General features: G+C 53.4%; 6 protein-coding genes and 2 non-coding genes across 8 annotated transcripts; 1 reads left to right on the top strand and 7 right to left on the bottom strand.

The window, feature by feature from the left end:
• Positions 1-466: 466 nt before the first annotated feature.
• Positions 467-1,866, bottom strand: MFIFM68171_02740 (Salicylate hydroxylase; the record flags this gene model as incomplete). Its single annotated transcript, XM_071058162.1, has 2 exons — positions 467-1,294; positions 1,351-1,866. 2 exons carry the CDS (start codon positions 1,864-1,866, stop codon positions 467-469), a joined length of 1,344 nt encoding a protein of 447 aa, XP_070914263.1.
• A 1,233-nt stretch (positions 1,867-3,099) lies between these two features.
• On the bottom strand, positions 3,100-4,746 carry MFIFM68171_02739 (uncharacterized protein; the record flags this gene model as incomplete). The annotated part of the gene is made up of 2 exons (XM_071058161.1): positions 3,100-4,212; positions 4,288-4,746. 2 exons carry the CDS (start codon positions 4,744-4,746, stop codon positions 3,100-3,102), a joined length of 1,572 nt encoding a protein of 523 aa, XP_070914262.1.
• Positions 4,747-7,135: 2,389 nt separating this feature from the next.
• On the top strand, positions 7,136-7,247 carry MFIFM68171_t20. The gene is made up of 2 exons: positions 7,136-7,171; positions 7,212-7,247. It is a non-coding gene; the product is annotated as a tRNA-Arg (tRNA).
• Positions 7,248-7,911: 664 nt separating this feature from the next.
• Positions 7,912-8,856, bottom strand: MFIFM68171_02738 (uncharacterized protein; the record flags this gene model as incomplete). The annotated part of the gene is made up of 1 exon (XM_071058160.1): positions 7,912-8,856. The coding sequence occupies one exon, from the start codon at positions 8,854-8,856 to the stop codon at positions 7,912-7,914; it is 945 nt and encodes a 314-aa protein (XP_070914261.1).
• A 3,372-nt stretch (positions 8,857-12,228) lies between these two features.
• Positions 12,229-12,813, bottom strand: MFIFM68171_02737 (uncharacterized protein; the record flags this gene model as incomplete). Its single annotated transcript, XM_071058159.1, has 1 exon — positions 12,229-12,813. One exon carries the CDS (start codon positions 12,811-12,813, stop codon positions 12,229-12,231), a length of 585 nt encoding a protein of 194 aa, XP_070914260.1.
• A 489-nt stretch (positions 12,814-13,302) lies between these two features.
• Positions 13,303-13,403, bottom strand: MFIFM68171_t19. Its single transcript has 2 exons — positions 13,368-13,403; positions 13,303-13,338 (listed from the first exon to the last, which is right to left on the bottom strand). It is a non-coding gene; the product is annotated as a tRNA-Ala (tRNA).
• Positions 13,404-13,639: 236 nt separating this feature from the next.
• On the bottom strand, positions 13,640-18,526 carry SNQ2_1 (ATP-binding cassette transporter snq2; the record flags this gene model as incomplete). Its single annotated transcript, XM_071058158.1, has 4 exons — positions 13,640-13,790; positions 13,863-14,176; positions 14,238-16,232; positions 16,289-18,526. The coding sequence occupies 4 exons, from the start codon at positions 18,524-18,526 to the stop codon at positions 13,640-13,642; spliced, it is 4,698 nt and encodes a 1,565-aa protein (XP_070914259.1).
• A 1,147-nt stretch (positions 18,527-19,673) lies between these two features.
• Positions 19,674-20,368, bottom strand: MFIFM68171_02735 (uncharacterized protein; the record flags this gene model as incomplete). Its single annotated transcript, XM_071058157.1, has 2 exons — positions 19,674-20,303; positions 20,351-20,368. The coding sequence occupies 2 exons, from the start codon at positions 20,366-20,368 to the stop codon at positions 19,674-19,676; spliced, it is 648 nt and encodes a 215-aa protein (XP_070914258.1).
• Positions 20,369-22,419: the final 2,051 nt, after the last annotated feature.

The raw sequence follows: 22,419 nt of genomic DNA, 5'->3' as shown, positions 1-22,419 counted from the left end.
CGCCGGTCCAAGCAGACCAAGGCCCACAGGTGCACCTAGGTGCGCCGACGCGATGCGGCGGCAGGGCTCGCTTAGGCGCAAAAGGCAACATAGAGGTGGGGAAAAGATTCTAGAACGAGTGGTAACTTTGATGGCGAGGTCCCCAATTGGGCCTTGGACGTGGTCACCATGTCCGAGAATGGGCTGGAAGATAGATGACCTGGCGCGTCATAGTACCTAGTAACCCTCCAATGCCTACCCATTGAGTTCCCTCCCCAAGAACCCCTACTACCCCAATTCAGGGTTCCCTTCTTGGCTTGGGAGCGAAGGGCAGTTATCCCCGCAGTAGCAGTCGTGCTACCAACAACCCCACACTATACGTCCATCGGGTTAATGGGAATGGCATGAATGGGGTTGGAACCCCCGAGAGCAGCCGTAATATCACCACCTTGGCCACATTTCCTCTTCGACCTTACCCGCCAACCTCTCACGACTGCTGGGTTGCAATGCTCCGCTGCTCCCCCAAACTCGGCGTCCGGGCCAGCATCTGCTCCGCGGCGCGGTACTCGTCATGGTGGAACAGGACCTCTCTGAAGGGCTTGCTGTACGGCAGGGCGCCGGGCGGTGGCAGCGGCCCGGTGTAGAACCTGCGTATCTCCTCCTCAACGCCGGGCACATGGAGCCATTCCGGGCCAGCGTTAGATGCCAGCGTGGTAAGGTTGCATCGAGGAATGCGCAATTTGTCGAATGCTCGCAGACGCTGCTTGACCGCCTGGTCGTCCGTGGCATCAACTTGGCGGAACAGGACTTCCAACGATGCCGCTGACTCGATGGCAATGCCACCCCCGGCCGCATGCGTCGGCATCATGACATGTGCTGCATCGCCCACCACGGCAGTGCGGCCCCGGACAAAACTTGTGAGGACCGGCTTCTTGTACAGATGATGAACCTTGATGCCGTCCTCGCTGGCCATGGTGACAATCTTCCTCACCGACGGGTGAAAGTTTTCCAGCGTTGCCAGGACCTGGTCCTGCGAAGCAGCTGTGTGCCACACGTCCTCCTCGCCTTCGCCCGTTTTGGTCGTGTGCACCACGGCGTTGTTCAGGACTTTGCCTCCGCGGCACGTGTAGCTTACCCACAGGATATTCTTGTCCGGATCGCGCCATCCTATAAACCCCGGAAGGTCGTTGGTGAACTGTGCCCGCAGGGTAGGATCGGCCAACACGTCGTCCATGGAAACGAGCCAGCGGTAGATGGACCGACCCGTGCGGTGCAGCCCTGAGGGGTGACCCGTAAAGTCAGAGATCAAGCGGCTCTGTGTCTCTTGTCAGCTTCATATGGTTTTGAACCAGGGTCACGAGACTTATTTACATGTGCGCCATCAGCAATGATAATGAGGTCCTTGGCTACGACCTGGCCACCAGCCAGCCGCAATGTGCCGTCGTCGCAGTCCACGCCGGTTGCTTCGCAGCCCAGTCTAATTTCGACAGGCGGCCCCATTTCGCCGTGCTCGTCCTGCGCCGTAGCAAGCTCCTTCAACCCTCGGTGCAGGTCGACGCGATGGAAAGACCAAGTGCCATGCCCGAGTAGGTCGACCATATCGGTATACTCCTCCCGTTGAAAAACCGTCAGATCTCTGGCGTGAGCGAGCCGGACCACTTGGTTCGGCACGGGCGCCGCTTTTTTCATGTCGAATCCCCAGCGGTCCAAGACCATAGTTGCGTTGGGCGTCACGGTGATGGCCGCTCCAATCTCGTTTTTGAAATGCGACTTTTCGAACATCTCGACTTCCCATCCCGCTCGGCGCAGAGCAATAGCAGCTGAAAGACCAGCGATGCCTGCACCGACAACGCCGGCGCGTCCAGGCCGTGGCGCGTTTGAGCCCATGTTCCTGCTTCAAGCCGATGGTCCGATGGTCCGATGGTCGGTGTCCAGAAGCCGGATTTTGTTGCGAGACAGTCCTGTGGTAATACCCGTTGATGTGAGAATGATGCGTAAATTAAATATCATGCCGGTCCTATGGCCTCTGCATCCATGCACCTTTGAGTCTGACTCACCTTGGGTGCCAGGCTCTGTTTTATCTGGCTTTTGCGAGCATTTCAGACACAAGATGGCCCTTGTGCGACCCCAGAAGCATGTCGGGGCCGGCCCGCAGATCGCCATCCCGAGTCCGTGGTTCTGCACCCCAGCCTCCGTTCCCCACCTGAAAGTCCGAGTCGGTCTTGCCGGAGAGTCGAACCCATCCCGCGCGACGCAGGCCGCAGCCGCGATTGCCATTTCGATGACACGCAGGTCCCTAATGCTGGCTGTGACAACGGCCGAAGCGCACAGGCGATGCCTGACGCTGCTCATGCCAATGGTGTTGCGGAAGCCATGCAGCGAGCACAGTGGCCAAACGAACCGGAGCCCGTGATGGCCTCGGCACCGGTTCCGTATTGTGCGTGTCAGTGAACGTTACCGTGGAACATGGGGCCATCCGTCAATTATGGAGGCTAATCTGATGGCTGGAGTTAGCGATGCGGAAGTTAAGAAAACTGTTGAGAAAGTAGGGGAACTAATCAACAAGACCGCATGAAGAGAAACGAGTTGCGTGATATGCTTGGTAAAAGCTAGGTAGCTCGCCTGAGGTAAGGGTACCAAGTCCTGTCTTAATGGCTGGCCCTCATTGCGAAATTGATTCCCCAAAATCCTGCAATGAATTCACTCGGATCAGCACATCCGTAGGTAATTACCTTTATTTAGTACCATCTATGTTCCATTTAAGAATCATTCTGCTATATCACGCTATAATTGGCGCAACTGGTTTTGGGCGAATGGGTCACAGCATAGATGCATCAAAGAAAACCTCATGAGAGCGGGCGCCAGGTTGGGAAGCAGGCACCTTAGGGTTCCAAGCACAAGTGCAATGCCGAGAAGGAGCCAGGATAAGACAACGCAGGTAGCTAAAGCATTTTTTTCCGTATCAATGAGATATGGATTTAGCGTTTCGCCGGATATCAACCTGAGAACTTGTTGAGCCGTCCTCCCAATCCATCTGCCGCCTAAGAGAAGCCGCACTGTTGAGTGTTGCATCTCCACGATACTCCTCTCAGTTCCATCGATCCCATTGGATACTGGTTATCAAATGGAATCCCAGGTACCAGAGTAAAACGTAGTAAAGAACTCGGGCTGCTCAAACTCGTACTCGACTCCGGCAGCAGCAAACAATTCGGCCATCGCCATGTTTTCGAACTTCCGACCTTCCATCACCTGCTCAGGTTCGTCGTCCACGTCTGCAAGATGCAATGCTCCGTCTGCCCTGAAGACAATCCGTTTGAGAGCATGAAGGGGATCCCGCTTCTCGCACGCTTGTGCCAGTGCCTCGACATCTTGGAGATGAATGGCTGTGATACCCGTAATCTCGAGGGTCTCCAAGCCCGCTGGCAAGAACTGAACCAGTCTCAGAGGGCCGCTGTTGTCGTCCTGGACCAGCATGCCCGGGGACATAGCGGGGAAGTAAATGTTGTCGGCGCTGATACAGAGGTGGCGAAGCGAGGCAAAGTGCCCAAGCGACGGGATTGTGCGGAAGTTACGTGCAAAGGTCGGCCAACCCCAAATGTTGGTGAAGGTCTCGCTGTCCGAGGTGTCTACCTCAAGAGAATGGAGGGACCCGGAGAGCTCAGCCATGTCGAGGATCTGGATAATGTCGGCTCCCGCGATGCCTGTGCCAATGTGATTGGTATTGTCCGACTCAGACTCGCACGAGAAACGGAAGCGTTTCAGTTTGGCAGAGCAGGACGAGAGGATGTCGCGGAGCGACGGCAGAGTGAGCGAACAAGATGCCAGGTCGAGCTCAGTAAGATTGCTGAAGACGGAGTCGCCAACGATTGCGGTGCAGAAGGAGCCCGTGCTCCCCTGTGAGCTCAAGCGGCGGAGATTGGGAAGCCGCACGAGAAGGTCGGCCGCCTTGCTGAGGTCTACCACGTGCTTCGCCGTCCAGAGATTGATGATGTTGCTGGTCAGGTGCAGCTCTTGGATGCCACTGAGCGGAACCGTGCGGTCTAAGTTGATCTTCAACTTAGTTTTTGACTCGATATTGACCACCTTGATCTTGAGTTTGTCCTTGATCTCGGCCGGCGTGGGAAACTGGGCAAACACCGCGAGCGGCCACTCGCTCCGGATAATGACCGAATTGATGTTCTTGGCCAGTTTGAAAAGCACAAAGACGTTGAATCGAGCGCCAGGGACGCGGTCCTATATGAAAGTGAATAACATGTTAGCCATGCATCGATGCCACACATGTCAATTAAAGGAAGGAACAGGACTTACGAATTCTCCCAACGGAGGCCTGGCCGAAAGCGAGCCACGCCGGTAAACTTCCTCGATGGCCGGCAAGGCCTCGAATCGGCCGACGGACTTAACCAAAGCCCCGAGTTCCTCCGCACCTTGCTCGGGGAGGTAGTGCAGGGCGCAGTCCTGGTCGCCAGCGTGGCCACCCAGATCAACCACGCGTATATACGGCGCGAACGCCGGCTGCTCCATCAGGATGCGGAGGAGCTTGGGAAGAGAATTGTGGTCGCTCGAGACCACGTGGAAGAGGATTCGTCGGGCAACCCGACCCATCCGCCTGTTGACTTTGGTGAGGGCGATCAGAGTGCCCTGAAACTCGGCGCGGTCGACCGAGTCCACGGGTTTAAGGGCATCTCCAGCGCAATGCTGGCAGAACTGCCCGACGATCTTGTCCAAGATCTCGTTGGGGAGGTCTAAAATTCCCCGGCCTTGCTCCATCTCGTTATAGATGCGACGGAAAAGGAGTGGGCAAAGCTGGGGTTGGAGAATTGGATAATATTCACGTGAGAGGCACGTGGTTTGTGAAGGATGGAATCAGGAAAGAGAAAGATATGTTGGGCTGCGGCAGAAGTAGGAAAACTTGGGAGAAGGCACCGGAAACTTGAGCTTGGGCCACGGAAGGCGGGCCTGCGGCATTCGTCGTGAGCAAAAGACAATGAACACAATAGAACGATCATGTGAGATGGGATCGCGAGGTTGTCGGGGTGCTGAGCTCAGCAGTCGGAGAAGTTCCACTGTTGGCCGGAGGCTTGTTGCCCAGCGTGGCCCCAGCTAATGAGGTATCCGAATTAGATACCTTAGATGATCCATAGCGTGGTGCTGAAACCCAGTAGTAATTTGCGAGACCAGCATCATCAATTCTATTTGTCTTGACAATCTGTGCTTTCGGCGCGATGGCGATTATACCGACTTCTTTACGACTCCAAACTAATGGTTCAGGAGATGTAACGTTTCGTCTTCTTGTCTGCCTCGGAATAGCACCGTTCTTTCTCCGGAAAACCAATATCATTTTGGTGCATGTCATCAATCCTTATATAACTTTGAACACTGGCGCCCTGTAGAGGCCTAAAGTTCAATCCCTAAGATTTCATGGCCTTTAGATCGTCATTTGTGAACTTCAGCATTGCATGTAAAAACTAGCAGTAATAAAGCACATAGCTACCTTAATCTTTGCCTCGAATTATTTATCAAGAAACAACATTTGCTTAAGTAATTAGGGACAAAGGTGACGCAATAATTGAACTTAGTAGATGCACGCTCCTTTATTGACACTTCACAAACCAAAGCACCTATTTCAATTTCATGTGAGCATACGAGAGACGGCGTTATTGGTAAGGTTTTGTCTAGGATTGAAATGCGGAGAACACCTGCAGTAGTAATTACCCTTCAATGACCGCCCAACAAGACCTCCTCTTGAGTAGGTGATAGCGAGATAATGCCTACGTGGCTCTGGCATTTGCTGTGGCATTTGCTGTGCCAAATTCCAGCACGATCATCGTAGCAAGCTGAGAACGGGGGTAATTGACACCTGAGTTGAGCTCTTTTTTCGCATGTAAAGTTGGAAATGCCCAACGCCGTTCCGGTTGAGGTTTCGACGAGCGGCTTGTGTCAGCTTTGTAGTAACTTCAGTTCTTCAACCATGGGGCTTCTGTTGGTTGAATTACTAGTAACCATCCGGGTCTTCCCCGAGAGTAGTAATGAGGTGATGAGGAGAGCGGTCAGGGGCGCTGTCGCCATGAACCGGCTAGGGGAAGCAATTCGGGTAATCTTGTGTATCTATGGTCGTCATCAGGGAAGGGTGTATGCGCATGGTGCTCGAGCGACCGCGCTGCAGCCCAGTCATCATAACGCCTACATCCTCCCCAAGACCGGTGGCTCTGGAACGAGCGCCGGGAGCGGTCGCTGACGTATTTGCTCCCGCATCGTAGTCGGTGCTATGGTGGAGAGCACTTCATGTAGTTGTCTTGTTGTGATGGTGTCGCTCGCGGTGCTCTCTCCTCATCATAATGAAAGCTGTGGCAGCTGCGGCGGCACTGAGGCCAGCCTTGGCGAGATGCACCATCTTGTGGTCCTTGCTAGTCTTCAGCTTGAGAAGCTGGTCAGCTGTGAGGGCTGTAGCTGTCACTCCACAGATGAAGTCAATGTCTTCTCCAAAGCTGACACCTTTGGTCAGATCTTCGGGCAGGGCCCAAGGAGATTTAGTGACCGCTGTAGTATGGGTCGGTGACAATGCGCGACGGTGGCCGCGGGTTTGATGGCTCATGTTATGTGCAGTGTGTCGTTAACAGATTCTTGATATGATGTTTGATCAACTCATCATTGCAATTGATTTGTAAACCATCGCTCAGTGTTGTTAATAAGTACTTGAGATTCTGCCGATGGCGGCGCTCTCGCTTAGTCAGGGGGTCACTCAGGAGACACCAACATGTGCCGCCCAGCCAATTGAACCACGAAGAATCTTGACTGTCTCGTGACAGCATCCCGTGCTAGCAAGCCATCCACATATGCGTGACAATGGTGTGATTTTTTTTTTTTTTTTTTTTTTCCAAAACTAGTGCCTAGCCTCTGAAGTCCTAGAATTACCTACCGCCACGGCAATGCTGGAACTTTTGCTGTTTTCCCGCATCCCGCATCCTGTGGGCCGTTTGTCGGGAATTGATTAGGTCTGGTGAGTGACCCAAGGTTAACAAGAACCGCTTGATTGGATAAGTTGGACAACCCAACAAATGTGATCCCCGCTTTGGTCAAAATTTTATAGTGAATCCCCGCAAAAACCAACCCTTTTTTAAGGCATTGTTCCAATCTTTTCTCCAACAAGCATTTCCTCGGTCCGCTGGCGTAATGGCAGCGCGTCTGACTACGACCCGGCTAGTTCTCCCAAAGAGATCTCTGGGCATTTGGTAATCAGGAGGCTCCAGGTTCGACCCCTGGGCGGATCGAATTTTGCTCCTGCCGGCTCCTCATCTCGCCCTCCGTGTTTTCTTTTTTATCACCCATTTGTCGCATTTTTTATAGTCCCCCACTTGCTGGCGCTTGGAGAGAGTAGCACAATGGAGAGACTCACTCCTATGTTACAGGGGTTCTGCGTTTTGTGGCAACGAATGGCCGGTACAATCTGTATAGAAACGTCTCAGTATTACTCTCATGTTCAGCAATGCCTGGTAGGGCGCTATATTGTACCATGACTTTCTTCCGGGAGCAATCAAAACCCTTCTTAGATTGAAGGGCTTCCAGCTCCGTATGATATATCCGGCAAGTGTGCAGACAAGTTCTGTCTTCATGGTATTTTGCTTGTTCCTGTCTTCATCGCTCATACGCCCGACTGAGCCCATGGGTACCTGATCAGACTTGAATACGCATCACATCACCATCCATTATCTACCAACCAATTTCCCAACTCAGACGAAAGTATGCGTTTGACCACAAGAGAGTAAGAGATTGTGTCTAATGAGCTGTAGAACCAACTATGAACAAAAGCTGAGAAAGAGAGAAGTAGGGAGTATATACACGAATATGACCGATTTCACGGTCCCCGCCACCTCGTCTTGCAGGCTTGCCAAACCAGTGAGATCTTGCAATACTTCCATCCGTGAACCATATCCCTTAGAAGCAGTGCGTCTTGACGGTGCTAATGCCTAGCAGTTCAGCGGACAGGTTGACCAGGATCTCGCCACCAACCCTGAGCTTCTCGGCCCGGGTAGTTGCGCCCAGGAGGAGCTTGACGGCCTCCTTAGTACCACCGAGCGCCTTGATGTATTTCTTGATGCGGAGGAGCTTGGCGGCGGGGACGGCAGTGGTGGCGAGCAGTTGGACAATGGCGGCGACGCACTTCGTGATCTTCCAGATGGAGGCGCGTGCAGCAATCTCGCCGCGCTCGAGAATAGATAGGCCTTCGAACTCGCTTTCGTCACCCTCGCTGACATCCTCGACGACCTCCTCACTGCGCTCGACGATAGACGCACCATCGGTCTCATCAGCGTCCTCGTAAACCTCCTCAACGTCGTCGACATCCTCGAAGTCCTCTTCACCACGTTCGACAATGGCTGCGCCATCGGACTCGGTGGCGTCCTCATAAACTTCCTCAACGTCCTCGTCAACGTCCTCGCCAACGTCGTCGCGACGCTCGACAACAGACGCGTCATCGGACTCGTCAGCGTCTTCGAAAATCTCCTCAATATCATCGTTGTCGTCCTCGACAACGTCCTCGCCGTCGACATCACGCTTAAGCTTGGTGTCGCCTGCGCGGTTGCCATGCTCAACAAGCCACTTGTGCAGTGCCTCATCACCTTCCTCGAGGATCTCATCGGGGATCGACTCGATCTCTGCGAAGAGGTGGTCGAGAGAGAAAGTGAAGTCTTCGGTAAAGTTGAAGTTGGCTGCCGCGCTGGGGATTACACGGCTGCGGGCAGCGAGGATCTCAACATCGGCGGCATCGTCCCACTCGTCGACGTCAGGGAAGAGGCCGTGGTTGTCGGTCTGAGGGGCCGGGAGCGCGGCTGCTGAGGCCGCGAAGAGAGCAGCAGAAGCAGCGACAAGCTGGAACTTCATTTTGACAGTATTTTCGGGGTATGCGAGAGGCGGTTTTAGGCGGTTGTGTGGCGTCCCTGCTAAGGTATTGGGATGTTGCAGACAAGCAGATGGAGCTAGCACTCAAAGAAAATCAGGGCGGATGCGGATGCTGTAGAAGCTGTTGATGTTGAGAGTGATGACTCAAAATGCAGAGCCAACGGAAGGAAGATGCCTTTCTTTATACATCTCTTGCCTCCCTTCAAGATGCCCTGCTCCAGCAGCCAGCACGACTCATCTCGAGGGCTCACAACCGTCTTTCGTTTACAACGACCCGACTCCGGTCATCATCTCCTTGTCTTTCCGTAGCCGAGATGCAAAATTAGAAGCGTACATTATTTGTCGAGGGCTGCTGACCCGGAAGAACTGCCTCCAGGGGAAAAGCTCGGTCACTCCACTAGGAAAACGCCCGTGGAAAATGTTTGCAGATCCACGGCACTATCTGTAAGTCATCCCCATTATGCTCCGCTTCCGCATTGAACTTGCCATGTGGCACGGATGATTGGTTTGGAGTGAGGAATGGCAGTGCGCCTTTACTGGGCCCTTGCTTGACCCCCTGTCTGACAGATTGAGAGACATAGCTTCTGGAGCTCAGGATCTTTAACGTCTGACTTCACTACGGACCCCACATTCGGGTTGTTTCTAGTTCCACCGGTGTCACTAACAAGCATTTGGAACGTGGGACGAATGTTTGCCCGCGCCAAGAAGTAAGCAAGTGAGGCTCACCCGTTGGATGTAACTCAAGATCGCTGAAACTGCCCCTTGCATGCCACCTGAAATAGCATCCAGCTGAGCCACTCAACCCCACAATCCAGCCCGCGGGGCGGGCTACAGGCCTGTTTTTATGGGACGCCCCGCCGGTCCCCGCCTGTGGCTTGCATTCTGCAAGATGCGATCTCGCCGAACGCTCGACCCTCTTTACAGTAGTGCGGTCTCGCCGCATTGATCAGACGAAGAAAGCATTGCTAGTGGGGCGTTATGAAATAAGCTCGGTCTACTATATATACCGCTAACTCTATCCGTTCAGATGACAGGCTCACGGGAATAGAAACTGCGGGTGAATCACATCCCGACCGCAAGAGTGCAATCAGAGCATCAACATTGATATGCTGACTTAGGCAAAATCGTCTACATACCTAGTGCTGCAGGTGAATACGACGTACGCCGGTTGCATTATTGTGAAGTTGGATTACTATCTACTAGGTATGCTTCATGGTTCTAGACTCTGAGGAAACCTAGGCAAGACAATCGTGTAGGTAACACTCGGGCAAGAACTGCCTAGCCGCATCGTTGACTATCAAGTAATAGCTTTCTGCCTTTGGAAATGACCGATGATCATAATAAGTACTATTAGGCTCTAAGACTCAACGCTTGCCACGGAGAGCGCACGGCTCTGTTCCGGCATCGCGTTCTCGGCGGTCTGATACTCAGTAACAATGATTCCCGTACTGGGCGATAAACTTCATGGTGATAACTGTCGGTAATGTGGATGGCTCCAGGAACGGATACCGAATGCCCGCACCGGTGCATAACGTGCAAGACCCAACGGCCCGCCTTCCGATGCGGCTTTGCGGCAACGGCTGCGCCCCAGGAAATTGCTCTTCGCCACTGTATCTGTAGTCAAATGAGAACCTTTATGCTGAGGCTGACTGGCTGCTTCGCCGCATAGCCATAAGACGGGAATGTGCGCATGTTTGCTGACCCCCATGATATCGATGAGACCCGGCAACGGACGTGTTTTAAGATTTAGCTCGGTCAACTATCTAGGGAACAGTAGCCTGAGAGTATAAAATCCGAGAGACCCTTTGGGACTCATTTATACTACCGGCATGGCCAAGAAAGTCCTGGCGGACTAGGCGTCGCGTCTAATCTCGGCACTTTTCAGACTTATACACCACTGATTCGCCACTTGAGAGAATCTAGCTGCATGACAATCCACCAGCGTCCATGACAGATATTACCAACCGATGTGCAAAAGCAGCGCATTGCGCAGAACAACAAACGAATTGCCTCCTCTGACATAGGTGGCATTAATCCTAGATAAGTAATTAAGCGCTTGGGATGTCCCCGTGGCCGCCCGCGACGACTCTCTCTGTATAATTATCTTCAACATTACATAATCTTTACATCCGTCTCAGCGTGCTATGTTATCTAGTATATCTCGGGTCTCCAAAAGCGGACACCGATTCTATTCGAACCAGATGCCGCTTTAAACCCCCCAACTCCCGCCCTCACAAATCCTCATATATACTTGGTGGGCAAGTTCCCTTCCAAAGCGCTCAAACGGTACTTACTAGGGAATATTATTTCTTGTCCCAGTAGGTTCTTCCGTATTACTTATCATAACCAAGCTAACCGCAATAATCTTCCATGCTCCTCCTGTTAATCAAGGTACTTTGCAAGTATCACCGGAGTGGGCGCATCTATTATTTCGCGTAGTCCATATCAGAACCTACATATAGTTCTGTCAAAATGGCACGGATAATGTTCATAATGTTTAAAATTGCCGTAACTACAGTCACAGTAGCATGGAGTGGGTTTGATCTGGTACTACCAGGCAAGCACCATGACACCGTCTGAGGTGGCAGCCTCCCAGCATGGCTCGTCCGGTGAGATACCTGGCCTTCTTTATAAGGCTACTAATCGTCGAGTCGGTCTAGTTCCTCTGCAGAAGGCCGGGCCGGACGAGGTGAGAGAAGCCAGTCGAGAGAGCCGGCGCACAGCGACTTACGCATTGATCACAGACAACCGGCTGAACAGGGGTATGTATCTCTCGCCGTCACTGCGCTCTTTAGACTTCTAGCTTATAAAGAACCGAGACCTACAGATGGAATGAGCTGCGTTTAGCTGTTAATATCACACACGCGCGTATCTAGCCGGGGAGAGAGTCTTAGTCATGATGTTGCTATACCCTTACCGTATTGCCTAGCGCTGGCATAGCACCTATACCGGTAACATAACCATGCCCAACTAGGCATTCTACTAACCTCAGTAGGTCATGGTGTTGCTTTCCTGAGCGTCCGTAAAGTCACCAGCATTTCGGGATTGACAGCGCCCGTCTATAAGACCTAGACAATGACAGATCATTCCCGTCCTTTCTCCTGCTTGGTACGTAGCAATCTAGCTGCGCAGAAGTCATCACGTAAACCCAGAGTCTCAAGGTGAAATGCTGACCATCTGACGTTTGCACATGTTTCAACGAAAGGACATTCATGGAGGCAATCACATTGCGCGGAACCTGATAGCAGTACTGCCTATTTAACGGCCCTCTTTTCCTGCAGGTGATAGCCGGAAACCCCCGAAGCCCACGGCTCCAGTACTTACCTTAACACGGTACTACTACTAAGTACTACTTCAATCCAGCTTCCCATGCTGCTTCTCGCCTGACCAAGGCAAATCCTCCTCCATCTCTTTCCCTCCAACTCGCACAGGCTCCGCCCCAAGCAAGAAAAAGATCACCCTCGACCACTCGGTATCACTAGGATTTCGCCACGCATGCATCGTCCCCCTCTGCACGATGGTATCCCCCACCTTCAGGGCCCTCGTCTCCCCCGAGTCCAGCGTCAGCTCCATGCAGCCAGCCACGCAGACGCCCAAGTCGAGCGTCTCGGTCCGGTGGAAGGTGATCGTCTCCCCCGGCGCCCAGTCGCAGTACCGGAGGAGGGACTCGCCCACGGCCGGGAACCATACCGTGTTGGGCGCGGCAGGAGGGTGGGATTGGAGTTTGGCAATATCGCTCTCGTCGGCCATGGTGAAGGGGTGAGTAAAGGTCTTGTAGCTGTCGAAGACCACCATGCCGACCGCGCCATAGGGAGTCAGCGTCTCCGGGAGGGAGCGGTGAAAGATGGCTTTCCCGGTGGAAGGGTCGTGGGTGGTGGTGTACCGGTTGGGTGTGCCCAGGGGGCTTTGGACGGGTTTGTTTCCGTTATCTGAAGACATAGCGATCTTTTCAAGGTGTGGGAATAGAGGTTCCTGGTCTGTGTTTGTCTGGATCTATGCTGCGTATGCGGTGTTGCGATGAAAGAAGGTGCCGAAGCGGACGCGTGAGGGGAAGCGGCCCGTCTGACAGGTTAAATAGGGAATGATCGGTCATGGTGCAAGTGCGATATAGCCTATTGCGTTGCGCACCGTAAACCAGCCGCCTCTATCGGTAATCCGAGGATGCTTATGGGAGTTACCATCTGTGGTTGCCCGGGTTTACTTAGAACTGCAGTTGTAACTTGTGTAACAAAATTAACGGTGGTTGCAGAGCTACTCCCTGTTACATTGCTCAATCCTATGGAAAGACTTGAACCCTGCCGATGGGCCACCTAGGTTTAAAAGCGGAGAAAGCAAGGAAGAAGAAGAGTGCCGTACCACAACTCACACAGCTATCACTGCGCTGCCGCCTCTAAACTCCAAAAATTTCACTGTGTAGTATGGAGTGCATGGACGAACCGTGAGTCGAACACGGGACCTTCTGTAGGTCGCAGGAGACTGATATGAGTCTTGGGTGCGAAACAGAAATCATACCACTAGACCATCCGCCCTTGCTTTGTTGAGTATACTAGTGGCTAGATCTCAGCTAATGGGGATTGGAAGGATGTGGAACTCTTGCAGCTGAAAGTTGAAGTGGGGAGACTTGAAGTTCGGGGCGGAGCAGGTTGAGTGAATGTCCAGGGGGAGACAAAACAATACGAGCCTCTTCCTTGTCTATTATGCTTGAACCCCTTCCTTCTATGCTTGTAGTGTCTAATAATAGTCCCACAACCCATAGACAATCACATCAATTTGTACCCTGCTTATTATCTTCTGGCTTCTGCCTCGTGAACAACCCCTTGACAGCATTCATCGCCTTGTCAACAAACCCGAAAAGCAGCCCCAAGCCAAACGTCATGTGCTTGACCCGCACCGTGTAGATGAAAAAGTACACCAGCCTGCAGGGGATTCGGTCAGCATAACGCCTTATCCGGTGTATTTGCATACTCCTAGGAGAGGTCGGTACTTACGCCCAGTTTGTGACGCAAAAAACCAGAAAGATGCCAAAGTTTCGCCACTTTTGGTCTGGTGAGATACTCAATGACGCCAAGTACTCGGACCCGTTCTCGTATGGGCAGTAGCCGCAGTTGCTTGTGTCGTTCGGGTTAATCAGGTACCCCCGGCGGGCCTGTTGTACGAAGTCACCAGCAAATTGCAGACAAGTCTGTCCAGACAGTGGGTTGAAGTAAGCGGCCTCGTTGGCGGCACAGCGCACAGTCTGGCCAGGGAGCGCCGCGGCAAGGACGCCCCTGACCCAATACGTGCTGGGATTGAGCCAATAGACCTGAGGATGTGTATATCAGTGTGCCTGCATCACTGTCAACATTTGCGGGGAATAAACGTACCCAATACTTCCAGAACACGTTCATCTGATCGTAGGGCACGACGACGCCGTTGAAGAGCGAAAAGACGACGAGGAATAACGGCAACACATTGCTGATGACTGTGAAATCCGGTGCCCACGCGCAGATCCACTGGCCCCAGCTAGACTGGAAAAGGAAGAACAACAGCGTCATGAGGAAGACGTATCCCGCTGCGGGCGCATCATACGGGAGACCCGTAGGCAGGTACCAGAGCAACCAGTACAGGACAGCGGCAATAAGCGAGCCCGGAATCTCCGAGATCACCTCAGCGGTGCAGAAGGCAACCCATCCGTAAATCCGCGACGGGTGCTCTCGGGCCTCCCACAGCGCCCGATTTAAGTAGAACTTGGGCAACACCTGGTTAAGCACGGTAGCAGGAATCATAATAATCAGGAAGCAACTGAACATGCGGTTCTGCATGTCGGCTGCCGTGTCGCCCAGTTTCCAAAAGGTGAAGCCGTTGAAGATGCCGACGAGAACAGCAGTAAACAGCCGGCCGTATAGGTATGACGGCTCTCGCCATTGGTGGAGGAACATGCGCTTGGTCAGCTGGATGATTTGCTGAGGTACCGGAGCGGCAAACTCGTGGTCTTCTGACGAAGAAGTTGCTTGAGACTGCTCGACTGCCTTGCCGCGCTCTGCTTTGAGACGCTGTATCTCAGCAAGGAGCTCTTTGTTCTCTGCCGACTCACGCCACTCGTCGGCCCAGTTGATGCGCCTGCCATCAGGGCGTCTCCCGCCTTTGATAGCGGTCTCGAGGAGGAATTCGGCCACATTCCTACCGGGCGGGCAGTGCACGCCACGGTCGGCAAAGTACTTTACCACAGCACTCCCGTTCTCTCCAACAGGGCCAGAGTAGATGACGCGTCCACCTGGGTTTAGAGCTAGGATCTGATCGAATTCCTGGATGAGATCCGATGACGGCTGATGGATGGTACAGATGATTGCCTGTCCTGCCGCGCAAAGCTTGCGAAGGAATTTGACGATGGAGAACGCCGACTGCGCGTCTAGCCCGCTAGTGGGTTCGTCGAGGAAGAGAAGCAGGGATGGTCTCGCAGCTAACTCGACACCGATGGTGAGCCGCTTCTTTTGCTCTACCCCCAGCGAGCTAATAATGGCATCTTGAATCTCGGTCAACTCGAGTAGATCGAGAACCTTGTCAACGTAATCGAGCTTTTCTTGACGTGGAATGTCCCGGTTCTGGCGGAGCAGGGCCGAGAACTCGATGGCCTCCCGTATCGTTGCCGTTTCGTCATGGAGGTCCATCTGTTCAACGAAACCGGTACTGCGCTGGAAGTCACCGCTGAGCGGCTTGCCGTCGACAAGCATACTGCCGCTAACCACGCCAATTGTCTGGCGTTGTGACAAGGTATTGAGGAGCGTTGTCTTGCCGGCTCCGCTTGCCCCCATGAGCGCAACCATGACTCCGGGTTTTGCGTAACCACTGACTTTATCCAGCAGGCGCTTCGGGCCCGCCGGGGTGGGAACTGTGTATGAGACGTCTTCCCAGGTAAAAATCCTTTCGCTTTTTGTTAGACCCTTGAGCGCGGCCCCGTCACCATTTGACATTGAAGTTGCTGAAGAGTCTCCCGACGTGTTTCCCTTCTCTTCATCGGCTAGCCCCTCACTCTTAATTTGCTTCGCGGTCCGCTTGGATCGCTTGAAGACGAGGGCACCGCCTCCCGAACTGCCGAAAGAGAAGGCCTCAGTCGCCACGACGGTGACAATGAGATACAGTACGGAAAATGCAATGAGAACGCCAAAGTTGCGCCAGAGATTGGCACGGCTGTAGTTGAACTGCTGGCCGATATAGTCGTCTCCCAAGACACCCCCGCTTCCCGACTGGGCTCCAGGAGTTGCACATCCCTGGTTTGTCGGTAGTATGCCAGGCCCCTGGGGCACCAGTTGTGTTGGCGCGCACTCCATCATCCTGCCGTGGAATTCATTCGACACGACAGCCTCAAAGGCGTAACTGAGCTGCAAAACGTTAGCAACCATCCGCACAAGAACGGGGACCACACCAGGTGACTTACTGGATTAACGTGTGCGATCCAACCAAACCAGATCTTTTGCGACAGCAAAATAGGCTTAGAGATGACATATCCAGTGTACATGACCAAGATGTTGAGCGCCAGGCCGGAGAACCGAACAGCGTCGTTGATAGATGGCGAGAGAGCAGCAAACATGCGATACAAAGCTGTGATGCAGAAAGTCGTCGTATAGACGAACAGAAGGTAGATAAAAAACTTTCCTGGATCAAGGTCGAGCCCGGTCATGAAATACATTAGCACACCGAATATGATAACTTGGGCGACAAGGATGGGCAAGTCCGTGAGGGCCCGGGCCAGGTTGACGGCACTGGGTCTGTAGAAAGCATAGTCCTTGTGACGGGCGACAACAACCCGTCCTGACACGGCCTTCATAAGCTCGGCAAGTTGGAGCCAGCCGAGGAAGACTATGCCAAAAAAGCCGGCACCGCCGCGCAAAAAAGCGCCGGCAGTTGAGGCAGGACTGTCGTAGAAAAGAGAGCCGACAATGAGACCGTTGCTAATAATGGTGAAGTACTTCGTATACAGCTCTGTCTTGTTGCCCCATATGAGCCAGAATTCGCGGCGGGTGCAGATCAGGACCTGCTTCCAGAAAGGGACGGTGTAGTTTGAGTTCGACAGCACACGCCGGGACTTTTGCTGCTGTACCGAATCCTTGAACGTCTGCGCATCAGCGTGACCGGTTTTCTCAAGGTGCTTTTCAAAGTCCTCGACATCGGCTAGGACCTTCTTATACGCGGCGCTGCTGCGGAAAGCCTTCTCGAGTTCCTCGGCCGTCTTGGGACAGCTCTTTTCGTAACCTTCGCGGAATTTCCGGGAATTGGGATCGCAGATGGATGTGAGAAAGTCTGCCGTTGTCTGCCGCGGCGGCGCATAAAATCCGAGGTCCTCAAAATACTTTCTGGCCTCCTTAGCCGGCCCCTGGTAGAGCATGCGGCCCTCGTCGATGACCATGACCTTATCCATCAGGTCATAGATTCCCTCTCCAGCCTGATACAACGTCGTGATGGTTGTTCGATCTGAGACGTCGGTCATGATTCGCAGCGATTTGGCGTAATCGAGCGCCGTGGAAGCGTCAAGGCCGCGGGTAGAGTTGTCCCAACAGACGATGGTACTCTTTGTTGCCAACGTTTCGGCGATGCTGACACGCTTCCGTTCACCGCCCGAGACACCACGAACATAGGCATTGCCAACGAGAGTGTTCGCAGTATGCTTGATTGCAAACATGCGCAACAGCGCGTCGATAATTGTCGCAACATCTCCTCTCAAGTTCTTCCTAGTCTTATTGAGAAGCGAGAACCTGAGCGTTTGTCCCACCGTCAGTGTCGGCATATGCTGGTCGTCTTCGGGGTTGTAGACGACCTCGCCGCGATAGTGCTTGCGGGCTTCGTCCGCAGATATGCCGCTGTACGATACACTGCCTTCTACTGAGGCGTAACTGTCTCGGTTGTTGGCAATGACCTTGAGGAAGGTGCTGCACCCGCTACCAGGCCTTCCCAGCACGAGCATCATCTCGCCGTGTCGTACAACGCCAGTGAAATCGTTGATGAGCGTGCGCAACTGGCCTTGGCGGCTCAAACGCAGCGCAGGGAAGAACCTGCAGAGAATGCCGTACAAATCGGGACCAAAGGTCCCCAGAATGGCTTCTGGAAGTGTGCGAACCAAAGTCGCACCGCTGGTGGCGCCTTTGACAGTCAGGTTCCTGAACACGACGCCCAGCTTTTTCGTCGACTCCCCGGACTCTGTCCGCTTCTCGAGATGGCCGTCGCGCATGAACTGCTCCAGACGGAAGTCATCTTCGTCCGAGCCGTCATCATCAGAAGAGCCTGTTGCGACGGTCTCGCCGTCGTTGGCTTGGGGTTCAGGGGCTGTGGCTCCCCTCGATCGGCCGCTTGTACGGGACGTCACCCGGCGGAAAAAGCTCCCCCGGCTTCTGCCCGATTTCTGCGAGGTGGCTAGGGAACGGGTGGTCGTCAGTCTGGTGAGTTCTCGCTGCAAGTCCTCAAAGTCTCGCATAGCCATTCGCTGGCTGACAGGCCCGCCAATGTCCCGCTCGCCCCATATGCCGTCAACCTCGGGGCTAGGAGGGTTTGTGGTCGTGCCCCCTAGATCGCCTTGCTCTCGGCTTTCCGGTGATTGTGTCTCATCCCGATGGTGAAGCGAGTCTGGGAAGACTTCCGCCGCCTGGCGGCGGAAGGTCTCTTCTGATGATGGACCCCACATTGTAAACAAGGGAGAAGATAACGACAGAAGAGAACCTGAAGAACAAAACAATGACAATCAATGTATGCTCGCAGGATATTAGAGAACGATTCGATCGTTCACACCTGCACCAGAGCACCTAGCAAAAGAATGTCTTTTGAAAAGAAAAAAAGAGCACCATCAAATCCCAGCCGACGCTGCATTTGGCGCTTTTATGTCGGAGCCCATGTCGCTACCAATGTCTCGCTTGCAGGGTCAACAAGCAAGGGTCAAACGGCAACGCTGGAAATAACGGGCACGCCCTTTGTAATCCCCGCAGGGCGCAAGCTGTGATCGGGTATGAATCAACCTGTCCAGCCACGCCTTGAGGATAATCTGGCGTCATTAATGGACGGTATGAATCACTGCAGGTGATCCCGTCTCCGATTCACATCGGCGTTAGGCTTTTGCGCATGTTTCAAGTCCAATGATCCATTACTAATTAGGGGGCTCTCGGACTTTCTCCCTCGTATTAAAAATCGCGTTGGTGCTTTCCTCCTTCCGAGCCCATTCAGTAGATAAGTTCACAAATCTTGCACAATGTCAGAAGCAACTGTCGTGATTTCATTCCGGAAATAGACAATTTCCGTCGATCACGGTACCCAGAGCTCCCTGATGGCCCTGAACTTGCGCGTCGCACTCCAGATCCCAATATTGTGGATTCTGACTTCCGACCCGAGGGGCCGTGTCCAGGATGCCACCGGCTCAAGAGAAGGTCTTGGCGGGCTCGGGCTACCCAATTGAGCTGTTGAGTCAAAATGAATCATCTTCTAGAAAGACGCCGGGGCGGGGGGAAGTAATCGAATGTAACCTAACCCACTCCCCACACCACCCTGCCATTCCCGCTGGAGGAGATCCACGGGCGGGTTCAGTGCCGTGCCAGTCCCCTCCCCCCAAGCTCTCGAGCGTCTACCACAGCATATCATTTCGGTTCATCTACACGGCGATTCCGCGATCAAGCCCAAGTTGAGCACTAAATCAACCGACAGATCATTATGCATACACCGCACATTATCAACATCGTGATGTCATCAATAGGTAGTGCAAGTTTTATCTTACGGGCAACAACCATCCTGTATTGAGCTCGCGCCCCTCGTCCACCATTCACGACTAAGATACAGCACTCGAGCTAAGAACCTCCCCCATTCTTCATGTTCAACATCTCTCTCAGAGCAGCCACCTCGGCCTCCTGCCGCGCCAGTCTGATCCGCAGCTCATCCCGCTCTTCCTTGACCTGCGCCACCTCATCCTCGAGCTCTTGGATCCGATCAATCTTCTTTTGCCGATAGCGCTTCGCCGCAATGTTGTTGCGCTGTCGGCGCGAGATGATCTCCGGGTCGATAGCTGCTGAGCGCTTCGAGACTCTGCCATCGGATGACGATGATGGCGACGGCGTTGCTGTTGGTCGACGCCCCGGCTTAGCATTGCTTTTGGTCTCTGGGAGCCTCAAGCCGGGAACGAGGATGGGGTCGTCAGGGTTGGGCGGAGTGGGAGACTGGGAAGGAGACTGGATGGCAGCGGCACTTGGGGCGGGAGTCAAGGTGGTGCCGGCTGACGTTGTGGCCTGGTTTGTGGTCGCTGGCAGGCCCTGGTAGAAATCGAGGTAAGATGCGGAAATGTCGACAGAGGGCGGCGCGTAGTCGAGTTCAAGTTCTGGTGTAGGGAAGCTTGGAGGGATAGGCTCTTGGAAACCAAGATTCGCTCCGATCGCTTGGTCCCACAGAAGATCGTTTACCCAGTCAAAGTCGTGACCGCTATGCTGAAATGGATCCGAAGCTGCGTAGCTGTGGCTGATAGAAGGCGAACACGACGAATCGAGTGCATGTTGCTGCTGTTGCACCTGTCGCGGCCATTCTTGCAGTGTGTGGCGGCGGCCTCTGTCAAATAGAGGCCGGTATTGGCTTGAATAAGTTGGAAGAAGTTGACAGTTTGGAGAAAAGGAGACAATGAGAGCCGTGAGCGGTGGTGCGGGATCAATTATGTACAGAGCTGGAGGATAATCTCACACCCCCCGTTTCTTTCAATTCCACTGCCACAGTGCGACCCACATACTGCTGACGCGCGCTTGCAGATCTCTCGGCCTTCCCGTCCTGGCGCGGGAAGACACGGCTACCTCGGATCGACCGACACGACAGGTTTGCAGTGGCAGGGCGTATTCGAGATGTCGATCGGGCTTAGAATGACATGTCCATGTGTGTCACCCCATCTGGGGTTTGCCTTGGACAATGCCGTTCGCAATGGAACTACCCAGCATCAAAGGTCAGTCCTTGTTTATTGTAGTAACTCTTATTCTTGGAAACGGAACCCGCAGCTCACAACTCAGAAAACCGCAGGCCGGCGACTAATATGGGGATACTTTAAACGGGAGATATTAAACATCGATGGGATGCAGATAGAAATCAATCCTTAAGCACACATTTCTCGTGTCGCACTGGGGGGAGCGAAAAGGGCGCTCAGGAATAACGTGTTTTATCAGTAAGTGGGCCATATCAGCGAGTGGGCCATCTCCCGCTACCCCTACGACAACTACCCTCAATTGCAAGACAACAACATTAGGAACCAACTATTATTACATCGGAAGCAGCTGAATCCGATGCTTCTACAACCTCCTGGCAAGTGCGGGCATTATAGCCAGGCTTGCCGCACACACCACAGCACCGAACCTTTATACGACCCCCCCCTGCACTACCACCATCCTGCTCCTTTTCTTACGCCACCTCCCCCACCACAGCCTTCTGGTCTAGTTAATCCTTTGCATCTTATACTGAAAGTGATCCTCCAAGCTGTACGCGTGTTTTTTTAGCTCTCCGGCGCTTACTAAGTACCTCGTTGGCCTTACGGAGCGAAGAGACCTCTGACTAAAGCAGGGCCACCTAGTGCATTACAGCCATCGTACCCTTAGTAAGCTGGTCTACCGCAGTCAATATCGAAGTCGGAGAGCTATTTTGATAGTTGGTAATACGAGTCTTAATAAGCATTGAATACGAGGTTGCTTCTCGAGGGTTGTATAGTGTCTGGAAGACCCAACGGAAGATATCGAGTCGTCTCCAAGCTCGGCAGTGGGGTAAGTTCGACCGCCTGGCTAGTCCGGGATATTGAGTAAGACCCTACTTCAGTTTCAAACGGGTATGTCGCTTACTTCTCCGCAATAGACAAGGAGGATACAAAACATTGAAGGCCTGCACTCGGTCTAAACCAACCAGGCCTAGTCAGCAGGCAGAAAACGAGCTCGCCGTCTCAGCACACTTGCGGTCGTCATCATCCATTCAGCAACATCCTGGGAAGGCAGCTGTCCGAACTGTTCTTGACTCTTTCTCCGTGGATGGCCCTCATGGAATCCATACCTGTCTGGTGTATCTGCCGCTTGGTATGACTTTCACAGACTTCCGTAATCTATTACCTAGCCAGAGATTCGAGGAGAGAATGCTCCAACACAGCTTGCAACTTCTGCTCATTGCCGTTGATTACCTTTACAAAAATAATGTTGTGCATACAGGTTGGTGGCTCCCTCGGCATCATAAAAACTTTGGGCGTAACATGGCGAGGCTGATGCCAGCATTCACAGACATCTCACCAACAATATACTCCTCGGCTCCACGGACCAAACTCCCTTTGCGAAAATCGAGGAAGATGAGACAACCCAACCAGTGGCGAGAAAGATGCTGCCCGACCGAACGATACATTTATCGCGCCCAGTCCCACGCACCAATGGAAACCCCGTCCTTTGCGACCTTGGCTCGGCCCGATTTGGTCAAGAGACTTTCCAAGGGGACATTATGCCAGGTGTTTACCGCGCTCCTGAGGTTATATTGGGCATGGAATAGTCATCGAAGGTGGACATATGGTCCATCGCAGTCATGGTGAGCTTAACTCCT

Source organism: Madurella fahalii, assembly GCF_045866475.1.
Source record: "Madurella fahalii IFM 68171 DNA, scaffold_1, whole genome shotgun sequence".
Lineage (NCBI taxonomy): Eukaryota > Fungi > Ascomycota > Sordariomycetes > Sordariales > Madurella > Madurella fahalii.
This window is presented reverse-complemented; position numbering and strand designations above follow the sequence as displayed.